Raw genomic sequence first — 13,703 nt, 5'->3', positions numbered from 1 at the left:
TAAATGTCCTTTAGTTCAAGACGAGTGTTTGTATCAGAAACTGTAGAAAATGTCCACTGTTAGTTGTTAAAGTCAATGAAGCTTAAAGGCTGTTAGGACACAGTAATGCAGGGGAGCTGCCTCTAGGGGGGGCACCAGATGAAACATGTAATGGTGTAGAACAGACCTGGACATGACACGACCCGTGGACCGTATACGGCCCTTTGGCTGACTTTGACCGGCCCGTGTAAAGCTGGTTTGTTCTCATTTGTTCTCGACAGATGATCCAGACAGAACATTTTTTTCGTGGTGTCCTAAGTTAGCATGCTAATGCTAATACCGTGTTAAATATGCTGCTGTTATTTGGCTAACGTCACTTTCAGTGTGTCTGTATGTTAGCACAGCTGGGGTAGACTCCAGCAGACCCCGCGACCCTTAACAGGAATAAGCGGGTACAGAAGATGATTGAATGAATGAATGAATGTATGTTAGCATGTATGTTAACACACTGGTGTTTAGCTGCAGTGGTGTTGTCATTTATAGTAGTTTTCTCTGATAAGATTCTGACAAGTTTGTCAATAAAGTTGGGAATAGGAGCTAATTGACGTACCTGTCTGACGCACGTAAAACACCTGTGGGTCAGTTCTGACTGATATAAATATTATCTTGAGGCCTGATACAGTTATGAGCCTTGAGTTTGACATGTGTGGTTTATGAATGATCATTTATTTAATATACAGTAGTATTAGACAATATAAATATTATATATGGTCATTTAAAAAAACAAATCATAATAGATTAACTGTTAATAAATACATTTTGTTTATATTTTAAAAGTTCATTGGTACAGATTTCATTTCAGATTTAATTAACTGCACTTTATCAGAGAATGTGTTCATTGTTAATGAAGCATTTCAAGCTTTAAGTCTGACTAACTGCTTTCTAGATCATCCCTTTACTAAAAACACCAGCACTAAATAAATCATACCACTGCTGTGGGCGCAGAGTTGAGTTCAGCCTATTGGCACGGCCCTCCAAGATATTTACTGTTTCTCATGTGGCCCCTTGGGCAGTGGCGGCTGCTGGTCTTTCAAATAGGGGAAGCCCAGTTTTGTAAAATTGGCCAAATATTACATCATTAAATTTAACAGGGTTACTAATTAATTCTCCTTATATTGTATAGGCCTATGTTTATAGTTATTATTAGTTAATTACAGTGCATGAAAATGCACTCTACTGTTATCAGAAGTGTTCTTCGTATTATTATTATCATTCTTCTAACCAAAATTAATTTAATTAATTCAGCTTGAATCGTTTAACGTAGAAACTTCATTCAACTTTTAAGCTATCAACTTTTAAACTACAGTGGGTGCAGCTAGCTAGCTGGCTGGCTAGTTTACCCCCTACAATTGCAAATAAACGAACGTTTTAAAACTAAAATGAAAACAAGTAGCAAACTCAATAACGCTATATATTCACGATTTTATTTTGACAGATGGAAATAGTGCGATATATCGCAACAGATAATTAGCAGTAGCTTAGTATACCCTATGGTGTTACTGTAACTTCACTCGCCAAATATCCGCATGAGACTGACCTAAAATCCTTCGATGCAGAAGTATTCTGGTATAGGCTTAAAGCGCTGTCAATCACGACGAGTTCCAGCCACGTTAACAGTTCATCCAATCATCATACAGAAGCTCGGCGTCCTGGTACATCCCACTGCCCATTCACACCCTGAGACGCCCGGCTTCCCTGGAAGTGACGATTTTGGAGCGTTTGTCCAATCAATGTCGAGCTTTTTTGCCCTGAGATCGGCCCATTCTGAAGCCCCATTGAAAGTCCATTGAAGCCGAGCCTCAATGGGTTTTTAAACGGACCGTGATATGAGAAAAAAAATCACGATAGACGAACGGCTAAAACTTATTAACGATTGTGTTATTATAAGAAGTAGCCATGAAGTCGATCATGTTCTAGCACATTGTAGTTTGAGTAGTAACGTAAATTCGTAGTATTTGACAAAATTGCCAGTGATATTTTAGGGGAGGCTGAGCTTCCCCTGTAGTCCTAGAGCCATCGCCTCTGCCCTTGGGAAAAATAATTGCCCACCCCTGGGGTAGAAGATGTGTGCAACAGGGACGTGTGGTCAGGTGAGTCAGGTGAGGTAGTGCATCACCTAGCATCATGAAAAGTAATGACAATAAGATAAATTATACTATTGATAAAATAACTTGCCTCTCGCCCGATGACAGCTGGGGTAGGCTCCAGCAGACCCCGCGACCCTTAACAGGAATAAGTGGGAACAGAAGATGAATGAATGAATGAATAAAATAACTTCTACTATTTATCCATTGGTCTGTGATATAAATACATTTTCTGTATGATTCCAGTCATTTCAGTCATTTTTATTGTCAGAATCTCTGAATTTAAGTATTTCTAATGTGAATACAGGGAGCGACCATATATGGTCATATAGGGAGAGACACCAGTTGAGGCAGCAGGAAGCCGAGCCTCGGATTGCGCAATCTGCCTGTGGCTAACTGTCTGTATGGCATCAATATATTGGTTGTGTCCATTTTTATCATGTGTCCTAATCTTCCATAGTCTAGTTAATGTATTTCATGTATGAGTGGAACATATTTAGTCTTGTTGATCTGACATTAAACCGCACTGAAAAACAAGGAGATGAGGCAGCCAGTACTTCTGCCTCATGGAAGAGGGCACTAGCGAGCCACTGCTTCATGCTGTTGCTCTTCTTCTACTCTGAGTCAACTCTACTGTCCAGGTCCATTTATTGGGATCTATTCTTTGTGTGAAAGATAAAAATAGAAGATTGTAAATCTAAACCTTCAGTCAAAACAGGAAGTGGTAAATGATGGAAGATATTCTGTTAAACAGTCTGAATTAAAAATGGATCAGATCATCAGAAGATTTAACAACTCAATATTATAATTTGATTAAGGTGTTGATTTAGTTTCAATTCTAATCCATATTTCCATTTGTCTTTATTTTTTCTCACTGGCTACTCTCATGTTGAATGAATGAACTGTGGAGTTGTGACGGCCAACGCTCTCTCTGTCTCATTCTGTCTCTTAACTGCTATAGATTGACATTGGTCCTTTGTCCAGATATGAACCTTATACCTGTGTAAAGAATCCTCTTTGAGATATGAAACGTAACCAGTTAGTGTGAAAGCAGCCAACTGATGGAGAATTGAAGCTGTTTCATTGGGTTCATGATTGTAAATGTAGAGGCAGGGATGTGTTTGTCACTTGTCACCAGGGGCAGTGGGTGTGACTGGGGTTGAATGATTGCCTAATGAATATCACCTGCACCTACCTGTCAATAGGCGCGTTCGACTTGTCTGCGCCTGTCTGAGTCTGACTTGCTTACGTCAACGTGATCTTACGCCGACTGTAGGGGTGGAGCATAAAACGGCTGCAGACAAGTCGGACACGGTCAACTTCGTGTAAACAATGGCGGATCTCGCAGTGTTTGCATTCGTTGTTGCCGACGAAATAGAAGCTTTGGAGTTACCGGAATTTATACCCGTGTTACAACAAGCATGCTGTGTGCAAAGGATTGTGAATAGCAGCTACTGAATAAGGATTAAGTAGCATAGTGCTTTGGTCTCCAATCTTGGCGAAAATGAACTGCTGATTAGGCTACTTATTTGAATATTTACTTTTACACCCAAAGTCGTTTAGCACCTGTAACTCAACCATGAAACGAATTCACAGAAAGATATTGAGATGGAGATTAAATGCCATTTGTTTTCATTTTTGGACAGACAGGTGTGAAGAAGAACCCCAAAAATCTACTAACCGTTAACAAGATTTGAACTACGGACGGCCGATCGCCAGACTGACGCGTTACCCACTAAACCAATTTAGGATGATACTGAAGAAGCAGTACTACGATATAAGTAAAGGATAATGGACGACACTTCTACAAATTGAATGCACGCGTTCTAGATGGTAAAACGGTCCAACGCGAAGCCTTACAATGTAACCTGCGTTGTGTTGAACCTGCGTGGTCTGCACACGCCCGGACTCGAACCAGCAGCACCTCGGATCGGGAGGCGAGCGTGCTGACAGTTGAGCCAATAGCCCAGGCTAATTTTGTTTTCGGATAGTCTAATGGAGTGAAGTCCATTATCTCTCTTATTCTACTGTTACCAACATGTTAAAATGCCTTTATACTGTTTAATCGGAGAAATGAACTCTGCATTGAACTGCAGTCAGATGTACAACGTTTTCAGTAGGCCAGCCTACCATTGTTGCAGAAATCACATATAAGAAGGTATCCCTTCGATTTCTGTTCATTTTCGCATATTCCAACATAACGAAGCGAGAAACGTCAAAATCGTCATGAGGAGATTCCTCCCAAACTGCCCAATCACGTCTTTGACCTGACGTCATGAGGGCGGGTTTCCGGTCGTGCAGTTCGTGGAGAGCAACTGCAAGATCTGTCTGCAGGCGAAGACTCCCGCGATATTTTAAGGTCATGTGACATGGTGACGTAGTGGTAAGTCCCTCCCCGTCTGACTCAAGTCGGACAGAATTTCTAACCAGCATGCATTGCGTCCATCCCAGCATGCATCACGTCAAGTCAGATCTGCACAGATCTGCATCAAATCGAACGCGCCTAATCTGTTCTGTCTGATACAGAGAGAGGGGGAGGTAGGGGAGGGATTTTACTGTTGACCTCTTAAGCTATTGTTCATCATAGTTTAGTCCTGCAAGTCCATCTGCATAATAATATAACAAGAAGTATGTGTTATCAAAAGGACCAAAATAAAGGCCCTTAAATAGCAGTAATGGTTTCATGTTTCCTCCTTGGACTCAGCGTGTCAGACAGAGCTCCACTTTCTCCTCTCAGTGACTAACTTAGTCCTGATAGTCACACTACAGTAAATCTGAGCCACCAACCTCAGCGTACGTTACTGGTGCACACCAAGCTGAGCCACCTGCTCTGCTCTTTAACATCCTCACATGGATCCTCTTGTTTTATCTCTTCCTGAGCCTATGCTCTTTGTTATTGATGTTGTGGCTCGTGTGGAACTTTATTACAATTTCATTCAAATGACTGGCGTTGTCATTTTATTTCCATAAGCGCTGTGCTATGATGACGGGTTGTGTTAGCTCCACACTCATTTAAAGTTGCTGCAATTTTAGTTGAAGGCGTCTGAAAATCTTCTAACATTTCCTCCAACTGATCTGCTTTCTGCCTCTGATCCTGAGCCTGTCATCATCCTCTTTGCTCTTTAAAGTGGAAGCTTGTGCTAAATTTGTTCCATTCTATTGAAAATGTTAGTGTTTGACTTTAATTCAAATGTGAGAGCTCATTGTTGTGATGCTGATTATTTTGTTCTATGTGTGTTCTGGTCATTTGAGCAGATTAAACATGCTGCCTTTAATATGGCTATAAAAAAGATGGTTGTGTTTTTAAAGGTGTGGGGGATTGGGGGGGTGTCAACCTGGTTGGGACATAGAAGGGGGGGCACAGCCAAAAAAGTTTGGGAAACGCTGCAGTAATGTTGAGCTGCACATTTAAAACCTGAACACATCTGATTGAATTATTCATCATTTAATCTACATCTTTTATTCTTTATTCAGATTGTGGGGCTGCAGTTTGTCAGTGATCAGCTGTGATTCTCTGGTCTCAGCTCTGAAGTCCAACCCCTCCCATCTGAAACATCTGGACCTGACTAACAGCAACCTGAAGGATTCAGCAGTGAAGCAGCTGTGTGGTTTTCTGGAGAGTCCAGACTGTAGACTGGAGACTCTGATGTAAGTTCACTGTCTGTTACTGTTGTAGATCTGATATGTTTAATCACCAACTGAATCTAATTCATGTTCATCCAGAACTTTCCTCCATAAATCTGTAAATGTCCTTTCGTTCAAGACGAGTGTTTGTATCAGAAACTGTAGAAAATGTCCACTGTTAGTTGTTAAAGTCAATGAAGCTTAAAGGCTGTTAGGACACAGTAATGCAGGGGAGCTGCCTCTAGGGGGGGCACCAGATGAAACATGTAATGGTGTAGAACAGTTGTTTTCAAAGTGGGGGCCCGCGGCCCCCTGGTGGGCTGCCAGGGGGTGCTAGGGGGGCCTTAGACAATTGGAGGGAAGAAAAATGAAAAAAATATAATCTAATTATTTTTTTAAACATAATTATTAATAATATATCATATCTAAATGTTATTTGCCATGCTCATCTTTCTGATTCCCTGCCAGTCAAAACATCGTTCATGACCTCATAATCTGTGTAGACCTGGCAGTGGCACCATTTATCAAGCTGCTTTGCCCCTCAAGCTAGCATGTAGCTAGCATGTAGCTAGCATGTAGCTAGCACATTGCTAGCACAAAATGGACGGGTTTTGACAAGAAAGAGACCGAAGGAACAGACCAACAGGCCTGTCGTGGAGGACACTGCTGCGAAAACAAACCTAAGAACTCCTGGCCAACTAAAATCAGAAAATATGAGGCGCACTTATGCTAAACAAATGTAAAAGTTATTGAATAGTGAATAAAAGTAAAAACATTATAAAAGATGAGGTTTCTTTACATATTTTGCAGCATTGTCTTTAGGTTTGCAAAGGGGGTCCCCGACCAGAAGCTAATGCTGTTTGGGGGCCTTGGCATGGAAAAGTTCAGGAACCCCTGGTGTAGAACAGACCTGGACATGACACCACCCGTGGGCCGTATACGGCCCTTTGGCTGACTCTGACCGGTCCGCATAAAACTTGTTTGTTCTCATTTGTTCTCCACAGATCATCCGGACAGAACTTTATTTTTGGTGGTGTCCTAAGTTAGCATGCTAATGCTAATACAGTGTTAAATATGCTGCTGTTATTTGTCTAACGGTCACTTTCAGTGTGTCTGTCTGTTAGCATGCATGCTAACAGACTGGTGTTTAGCTGCAGTGGTGTTGTCATTTATAGTAGCTTTCTGTTAGCCGTGTGTGCTACCGTGGAACAGTAGGCTAAAAGATTTAGCCCGTTGTCTGCTAGCTGGTTACAAAGACGTAGTAACGCTGCTAACTGGTACATAATAATAATAATACATTTAATTTATAAGCGCCTTTCAAGACACACAAGGACACTGTACAAAACACAAGGACACAAGACAAGACAGAATAGAAAAAAAATAACAAATGGAACAGTGAATCACGGTGGATAAGCTTTCTGGAACAGGTGGGTTTTGAGTCTGGATTTGAAGAGAGGGAAGGAGTCAATGTTTCGGATGTCCGGTGGGAGTGAGTTCCAGAGTTGGTAGTGAGGCGGGCCGAAGGCACAGAGAGGTGGATAGAGGAGGAGGATCTGAGGGAGAGGGAGGGGGAGATCCCACAGAGAAGGAGGGGCCAGGTTATGGATGGCCTTGAAGGTGTGGAGAAGGATCTGGAAGTCAATCCTGAATGTGACTGGGAGCCAGTGGAGATGCTGTAGTACGGGGTGATGTGGTGAAACGAAGGGGTTTTGGTGACGATGTGAGCGGCTGAATTCTGGACCATTTGAAGCTGATGGAGGGATTTGTGAGGGAGGCTGAAGAGGAGAGAGTTGCAGTGATCAATGCAGGAGGTGACAAGGCTGTGAACAAGGATGGAAGTGGTCTGGGGGGGGGGGCGACCATTTATATTGTGTAGGTGGAAATATGCAGACCAGGTAACGTTACTGATGTGAGAATGAAATGACAATGAGCTGTCAAGGATGACACCCAGACTCTTAACCTGGGGGGAGGGGGGGGGGGAGACTAAGGAACTGTTGATTGTGAGGAGGGAAAAACCGTCAGCTTCGGAAAGTGTGGATTTAGTTCCATGAGGAGGAGTTCAGTTTTATCACGGTTTAGTTTTAGGAAGTTTGAGGTGAACCAGGGTTTTATTTCAGATAAACAGGTGATGAGGGAGGGAGGGAGGGAGGGAGGTGGTTTGGTGGATAGGTAGAGCTGGGTGTCATCCACGAAGCAGTGGAAGTGAATATTGAATCTGCAGAAGATATTACCAAGGGGGAGGAGCTAAGTGATGAAGAGGAGGGGCCCCAAGACAGAGCCCTGGGGCACACCTGAAGTAACGGGAGAGGGCTGGGATCTGAAGGACTTGAGTTGAATGAAGTGGGTACGGCCTGAGAGATATGAGTGAAACCAGTCTAGGGGGTTGTGAGAGATGCCAATGGAGGATGATCTGTTGAGGAGGATAGAGTGAGAGATGGTGTCAAAGGCTGCAGTCAGATCAAGGAGGAGGAGGATGGTGAGGAAACCAGAATCAGCTGCCATGAGGAGGTCATTAGTGATCTTTAAGAGAGCAGTTTCTGTGCTGTGGTGGGGGCTGAAACCAGACTGGAATGGTTCATACAGGCAGGTGTGAGATAGGTGGGAGTGAAGCTGAGTGGCAACAGTTTGTTGAAGGATTCAGGAAATGAAAGGTAGGTTAGAGATGGGGCGGAGCTTGTTGTAGTGGTTAGGATCTGAAGCAGGTTTGTTCAGTATAGGGGGGACAGCTGCAACTTTGAAGAGTGGAGGAACAATTCCAGTGGTAAGTGAGGAGTGGATGATGGCAGTAATGAGGGGGAGCAGAGAGGAGAGGCAGGATCTGACCAGAGTTGTGGGGAGTTGTTGTTTAGGCTGTTGTTGTAATGAGGAACCAGATCATCAGGGTGGAGAGACAGACTGGAGCTGAGATGTTGTCCATAGAGGAGGAGAGGACTTCCACATGGATGTCCTTGATATTTCAAAATGAGGTGAGGCGTGGTGTCTTGGTGATGGAGAGACAGAGTGTAGCACTGAAGGAGATGAGGAAATGATCAGTAATGTGGAGATCATCAGCTGTGCAGTTGCAGGGGGTGAGACCAGAACAGCAGATTAAGTCCAGAGTGTGACCTTTGGTATGGGTGGGAAAGTCAGTGAATTGATGAAAACCAAATCTCTGGAGGCACGAAGAGAAGTCTCTGGTGAGAGACAGATTACTGTTGTCCATATGTTGAAGTCCCCCAACAGTATTACATTAGGAGAGAGAGGATAGATGGTGAGAAGAGCAGCAGAACCATTTAAAAAGTCATTGTGAGGCTTAGGGCATTGATTCTCAACCGGGGGTCTGCGGACCCCTAGTGGTCCGTGGTGTAATTGCAAGGGGTCCGTGAAAATAAAATATCTTTTAAAAAAGATCCTATGACATTTATACAAAACGTGTTATTTTATTCAAATGTGACTGAGACCTTTATCCACCTAAACTACAGAGGGTAACAGGACTATTTTTCTCTAAAGTTACTGCATGACGCTGTTAATACAAACTTAACAGGATCTGCATTCTTTTCAAATTATGAGCCCCCTAGTGTTTCAGTGGGGATACACCATTAATTTCTTAATAATGCTTTTATTGTGAAATATTTGCAGGAAGCTGATATGTGGTAAAACTCATCAGATGCAAGGTTCAGGTTAGCGCTTGAAATTATGCTAATGTTACAAACAAACGAAGAAGATGATAAGCACAGTTACACAAAGAAGAAGAAGACGACGTTTCAACTTGACAACATGGAGAGATGACTCAAATAAAAAAAGACCGCTTGTTTCGGACGAAGCAGACTCTGGGGCACAGAAAAAGAAAACAGACGTACTGTCAGGGGAGGCAGTGCCCTATTGATAAAATTACTTCTACTATTTATCCATTGGTCTGTGATATAAATACATTTTCTGTATGATTCCAGTCATTTCAGTCATTTTTATTGTCAGAATCTCTGAATTTAAGTATTTCTTATGTGAATACAGGGAGCGACCATATATGGTCATATAGGGAGAGACACCAGTTGAGGCAGCAGGAAGCCCAGCCTCGGATTGCGCAATCTGCCTGTGGCTAACTGTCTGTATGCCATCAATATATTGGTTGTGTCCATTTTTATCATGTGTCCTAATCTTCCATAGTCTAGTTAATCTGTAATCCTCACATGGATCCTCTTGTTTTATCTCTTCCTGAGCCTATGCTCTTTGTTATTGATGTTGTGGCTCGTGTGGAACTTTATTACAATTTCATTCAAATGACTGGCGTTGTCATTTTATCTCCATAACCGCTGTGCTATGATGACGGGTTGTGTTAGCTCCACGCTCATTTAAAGTTGCTGCAATTTTAGTTGAAGGCGTCTGAAAATCTTCTAACATTTCCTCCAACTGATCTGCTTTCTGCCTCTGATCCTGAGCCTGTCATCATCCTCTTTGCTCTTTAAAGTGGAAGCTTGTGCTAAATTTGTTCCATTCTATTGAAAATGTTAGTGTTTGACTTTAATTCAAATGTGAGAGCTCATTGTTGTGATGCTGATTATTTTGTTCTATGTGTGTTCTGGTCATTTGAGCAGATTAAACATGCTGCCTTTAATATGGCTATAAAAAAGATGCTTGTGTTTTTAAAGGTGTGGGGGATTGGGGGGGTGTCAACCTGGTTGGGACATAGAAGGGGGGGCACAGCCAAAAAAGTTTGGGAAACGCTGCAGTAATGTTGAGCTGCACATTTAAAACCTGAACACATCTGATTGAATTATTCATCATTTAATCTACATCTTTTATTCTTTATTCAGATTGAGGATCTGCAGTTTGTCAGAGATCAGCTGTGATTCTCTGGGACCAGCTCTGAAGTCCAACCCCTCCCATCTGAAACATCTGGACCTGAGTCACAACGAAGACCTGAAGGATTCAAGAGTGAAGCAGCTGTGTGGTTTTCTGGAGAGTCCAGACTGTAGACTGGAGAAACTAGAGTAAGTTCACTGTCTGTTACTGTTGTAGATCTGATATGTTTAATCACCAACTGAATCTAATTCATGTTCATCCAGAACTTTCCTCCGTAAATCTGTAAATGTCCTTTAGTTCAAGACGAGTGTTTGTATCAGAAACTGTAGAAAATGTCCACTGTTAGTTGTTAAAGTCAATGAAGCTTAAAGGTTGTTAGGACACAGTAATGTTGAGCTGCACATTTAAAACCTGAACACATCTGATTGAATTATTCATCATTTAATCTACATCTTTTATTCTTTATTCAGATTGAGTAGCTGCAGTTTGTCAAAGATCAGCTGTGATTCTCTGGGACCAGCTCTGAAGTCCAACCCCTCCCATCTGAAACATCTGGACCTGAGTAGCAACAACCTGAATGATTCAGATGTGAAGCAGCTTCTTGATCTTGTGAAGAGTCCAGACTATAAACTGGAGGCTCTGAGGTGAGTAGAGGGTTCCAGTCAGTCCATGCTGCTTTCATCAGTATTGTCCTAAACACAGTTAGTATCAAAGATCCAGTGTTTCCTGTAAACCTGCAGCTTCTCAGTGAAGCTGTGAGAGGAGAATGGAGACAGGCTTCAGGATTGGACAGAAAGACAGAGAGAGAGACAACAGTCAGCCAATCAGATGAGCCAGAAGCTTGTTGTGATCATGTGTTTGAGTTGATGTGAAGACGACTGTTGTTGTTGTGTTGATGTGTCCAGGAAATAAAGCTGGATTCCAGCTGACAGCCTTCCAAGATGTATAGAGACAGTGGTGGTCATTCATCAGATCTGATCAACAACTGATCACAGCTCTGAGATCAGTCTGACTGAAGCCTGCACATCACAGAACCAGCATTACATTTAGTAACCATGAGCAGAGTCATCACCTGCTCTCTTCTTTCTCCTCCTCTCTACAGGTGGTTGTAACAGTGAACAGGACGGTGTGTGAGGTGAGAGGATGAGCTGTGTCTGAATCAGAAAAGACTTTATTGTCAAGTATGTTTGTTCATACAACTGTTGACCATGTGAGTGGTCCTGGACTGGATGGATCTCAGCCGTCTGTTAAATAGTCTGTGTCCAGGGTGAGAGGGATCAGACACAATCTTAGCTGCTTCAGAGTCCTGGAAGCGTCCAGCTGGTCTAGAGACGTCAGACTGCAGCCAATCACCTTCTCTGCAGAGAGTCTGCTCTTGTCCTTAGCAGAGGCTGCAGCAGACCAGGTGCTGATGGACTCAATGATGGCAGTGGACAAGTGTCACCATGACAACAGCAGCTCCTATTGGCTGCTCCCGTCATCACTTCCTGTTCAAGCCCAGAGTTGGTCCATTCTCTTCCTGGTTGATGGTTGATGCTTGTAAATCTGGTTCAGGACTTGTAAATGTCTTATGGTGATGTCATTGTGTTTTATGATATGTAGAAATGTTTTCTAAAATGTAAATGTGTCTCCAGCTGTAAAAGTGTTTGACATGTTGTAATGTTGGTTGGCACCTCCAGGCCACCGTAGATGATGAAGCTGGGAGCTTCCAGTAACCCCCCTTGGGTCTAAGCCTCTTCCTGCTCTGCACATTATATTGTTATGTTTGCCTCTTGTTATTTTTAAACTGTAAATGATTTGTAAATGAACAAAGAATAAATAACTAAATGTTTCCTGACGTCCTTCCATTCAAACCAAATCCTCCTCTAATGATGTTGTGGCGCCGCCCAGCTGCTTGGGATGAAGTGAAGTTTGATTGTTGGGACAAGATGTGAAACACTAGGACAAGTTCCAGCATGAAGAAGCAGCTTCACTGTAGATCCAAACAAGATGACGTTGTACTGCAGCTGATGCACGGTTCATGGCTGAACTATGACGGTGGCAGTCGTCCCAGTTAGGGCTTGAATCCATAGACTGTAGAAAACATGGAGCACACGTCTCCACTTCCTCTCATTGGTCAAACTGATGCTAGTGTCCCAGGGCTACATGCCGCGCCATCTGGTGACTTCTGATCCAGAGTCAGATCAGTTCTGTCTGAGAGTGGATCCATGTTATTGATGCCCCGCCCACTCTCCCTCTAGACTCACTGGTGATTGGTTAATGCTGCTCTGCTCCACCTCCACCAGTTACTGAGACATGTTGAATTATACACTGAACTTATTTATTATTGTAAATCAAGCTCCTCCCACAGAGCTAACGTTGGAGTATTGTTGTAGCTAGACGCTAGCTAATTACGTTCATTCACTGACAATCTCACAGAAACTAAAGTTGAACTTTAAATCTGTCCTTTAGTTCACAGTAGAGATGTTATGATGGAAGCAGACGCTGGAAACAGTGTCGAGCGTTCAAAGCAGAAGTATCGCCACAAGATGTTTGGATGCTTCATCAGCTGAAAGATCACGTGACTCCCCAGATGAAGCTTCATGACGTCACACGCGTATCGGCCGTCATCAGTGACGTGTCACGGGATTGTTAAACTCACAATGATTATAAATGGGGACAGTCCCTCAGATGGTTGTGGGTCTTTGAGAGGAGGAGAGTTTTGCATCCGTTCCGTAGTTTCATTGGTTTAGAAGGAGGGAGAGTGAAGTTTAAGGTCAGATTAGACCAATCTGACCAATGAGGACATGTTTAGTCTCACGTCGTCATTCCATCTCTGGTTATCTAGGTGGTGTCCAGCAAACCACGTGGCCTTCACTGACAACTGGAACACTTTCTGGGGAAAGCCTGGTCTGATTAGGAGAGATGGCATCCACCCCACTTTAGCGGGTGCTGCTCTCATCTCTAGGAATATGGACCATTTTATTAACCCCCCACCCGTAACCATGACAACCCAGAGTTCAGACCAGGAGGAGGAGTTGTAGTCTTACACACTTCTCTGCTGCTTCTCTAGGACTGTCTCACACCCTAAACTCTCTAAACTCTCTAGATGTTCTGTCTGCTCCCAGATTATTTAAACCAAAGAACAACAACAGAGGAGTTACTCATTGGAACCTGATACAAATCAGAACAAGTTCA

General features: G+C 42.9%; 1 protein-coding gene across 3 annotated transcripts in view; it reads left to right on the top strand.

Annotated features, from left to right (window-relative positions):
- Positions 1-12,358, top strand: part of LOC311503228 (NACHT, LRR and PYD domains-containing protein 12-like) — a 112,852-nt gene extending 100,494 nt beyond the window's left edge. For all 3 annotated transcript variants that reach the window (XM_084565832.1, XM_084565833.1, XM_084565834.1), the window contains 4 exons: positions 5,598-5,771; positions 10,538-10,714; positions 10,997-11,170; positions 11,267-12,358. In XM_084565832.1, coding sequence (XP_084421958.1) covers positions 5,598-5,771; positions 10,538-10,714; positions 10,997-11,170; positions 11,267-11,285 — 544 coding nt within the window. In that variant the 3' untranslated portion in view covers positions 11,286-12,358. The remainder of the gene's footprint in view (positions 1-5,597; positions 5,772-10,537; positions 10,715-10,996; positions 11,171-11,266) is intronic.
- The last annotated feature ends 1,345 nt before the right edge of the window (positions 12,359-13,703 follow it).

The sequence above is a fragment of the Chelon labrosus genome, assembly GCF_963514085.1.
Source record: "Chelon labrosus genome assembly, chromosome: 18".
Classification (NCBI taxonomy): Eukaryota; Metazoa; Chordata; class Actinopteri; order Mugiliformes; family Mugilidae; genus Chelon; species Chelon labrosus.
This window is presented reverse-complemented; position numbering and strand designations above follow the sequence as displayed.